The sequence below is a fragment of the Chaetura pelagica genome, unplaced genomic scaffold (assembly GCF_000747805.2).
Source record: "Chaetura pelagica isolate M959 unplaced genomic scaffold, ChaPel_1.0 scaffold219, whole genome shotgun sequence".
Taxonomy (NCBI): Eukaryota; Metazoa; Chordata; class Aves; order Apodiformes; family Apodidae; genus Chaetura; species Chaetura pelagica.
This window is the reverse complement of record NW_009954552.1, coordinates 199,520-201,026: the sequence shown is the minus strand read 5'-3', so window position 1 is coordinate 201,026 and position 1,507 is coordinate 199,520. Positions and strand designations below refer to the sequence as shown.

The following is a 1,507-nucleotide window of genomic DNA, read 5'->3' as shown; positions in this document are numbered from 1 at the left end:
GAGTGCTGCCACAGAAACACTTGCCTGTTCCTCATCCTTGTGAAGGGTCTCAAGCCAAGCTTAACAGGTCACCAACTTTATCTGCCCGTGGGCTGATGCCACAGGGAGGTAGCTCCTGGCTGCTGCAGTCCTCACCTCATCAGCGGATGGATCTCCTCTTTCTGACATTTGCTGTAAGACTTGCTGATGGTTGATGCTTGGATGTTTCAAGCCCCAGTCAGACGTGAGGTATACTGGATGCATTACAAATGGGCTGGGAAGCCCTCTGAAGATCTTAGCAAATGTCTGCTCTCTGACAGCTAGACTTTCACTGGCGGGTGTTGCAACCATCCCTCTAGAATTCACCTTTAATTTTGAGTACAAAAGGGCATTATTTGATAAGGGATAAGCTTTAGGGGCTCAGCATGAAAGCAGGTAGTTGTGAATAGTCCATTCTTTTGTTTTAAGATCTGTCTGTAACTGACAGGTCTTTCCTCTGGACTTGTTTTCTCATTGATGTTTATTCTTGTGCCTAGTCCCACCTCTCTATGAGACAGGAGGGTGTATGTACAGTGTGTTTAAAAGTCAGTAAAACCAGGATGGGATACTTTTAGCCTAGGAAAAAAGTATCAAAATTATTTTAAGAAAACATAAACCCTTCCTAAGTGTTCTAGAATGTGAATCAGCTCAACCTGGTTTTGGAGGCTGTGCTGGGGACACTTGCTTGCAGAATAGGATGCTTTGTACTCCAGCGTGGAGAGGGGTCAGGGTCTGTAACAGTAAAGGCAGAGTTCTCAATGGCATCTGCTATTGGGGGGTTGCAGAATGAAAATATACAAGATACTGATCTCATTTATTGGTCCTTCTCTGAGACGTGGGTGGGTTTTCCCGGTTCTGTTCACTGAATCAGGTCACTGCAGTGATTCGAGGGACAGATGAGTGGTGGGGACCTTGGGGGAGTGTGTGTAGTAGGACCTTTTCCCCCTGGCAGCAGCAGGTTCACTCGTCCTCATTTTCCATTGTTTATGGGAAAGAGAGGGCTAGAAATAAAAAGAGTCTGACTTGTTTCTTTTTTGCAGTGGTACAGAAAACCAGACTACAACTTTTTTGAAAGCTATAAGTCATATCGTCATATACATCCAGAGCAGCCCTTCTATATCCTGAACCCAAAAATGCAGTGGCAACTCTGGGACATTCTGCAAGAGAATTCACTGGAGCATATTCAGCCTAATCCACCATCATCGGGAATGCTTGGTAAGATACTTGCCCTCTAAAATTCTCATTCCATTTGCAGGAACTCTACAGGATGCCTTTTTTTTTTTTTTTTTTTTTCCAAAGACAGCTACAGATTGATGGTGCTTATTAGAGTTGCTTTTACAGTGTTTGTCTTATCCCAAAAGTTAAGCTTCCTGTCTTTAAAGCAGCAGCTCAGTTGTGTTAAAGTAAGAGGTTTGTAACCCCCCCCTTTGAGACAGCGGTTAAAACATGGCCTTGTTCCATTTGGAAACAGGAGAGCAGATTGCAACAT

The 1,507-nt window shown here is 44.0% G+C and overlaps 1 protein-coding gene across 1 annotated transcript in view; it reads left to right on the top strand.

Annotated features, from left to right (window-relative positions):
• Positions 1–1,507, top strand: part of ST6GAL1 (ST6 beta-galactosamide alpha-2,6-sialyltranferase 1) — a 15,869-nt gene that overhangs the window by 12,030 nt on the left and 2,332 nt on the right. Inside the window, exon 4 of the mRNA XM_010005069.1 lies at positions 1,059–1,233. Within this exon, the coding sequence (XP_010003371.1) occupies positions 1,059–1,233 (175 nt within the window). The remainder of the gene's footprint in view (positions 1–1,058; positions 1,234–1,507) is intronic.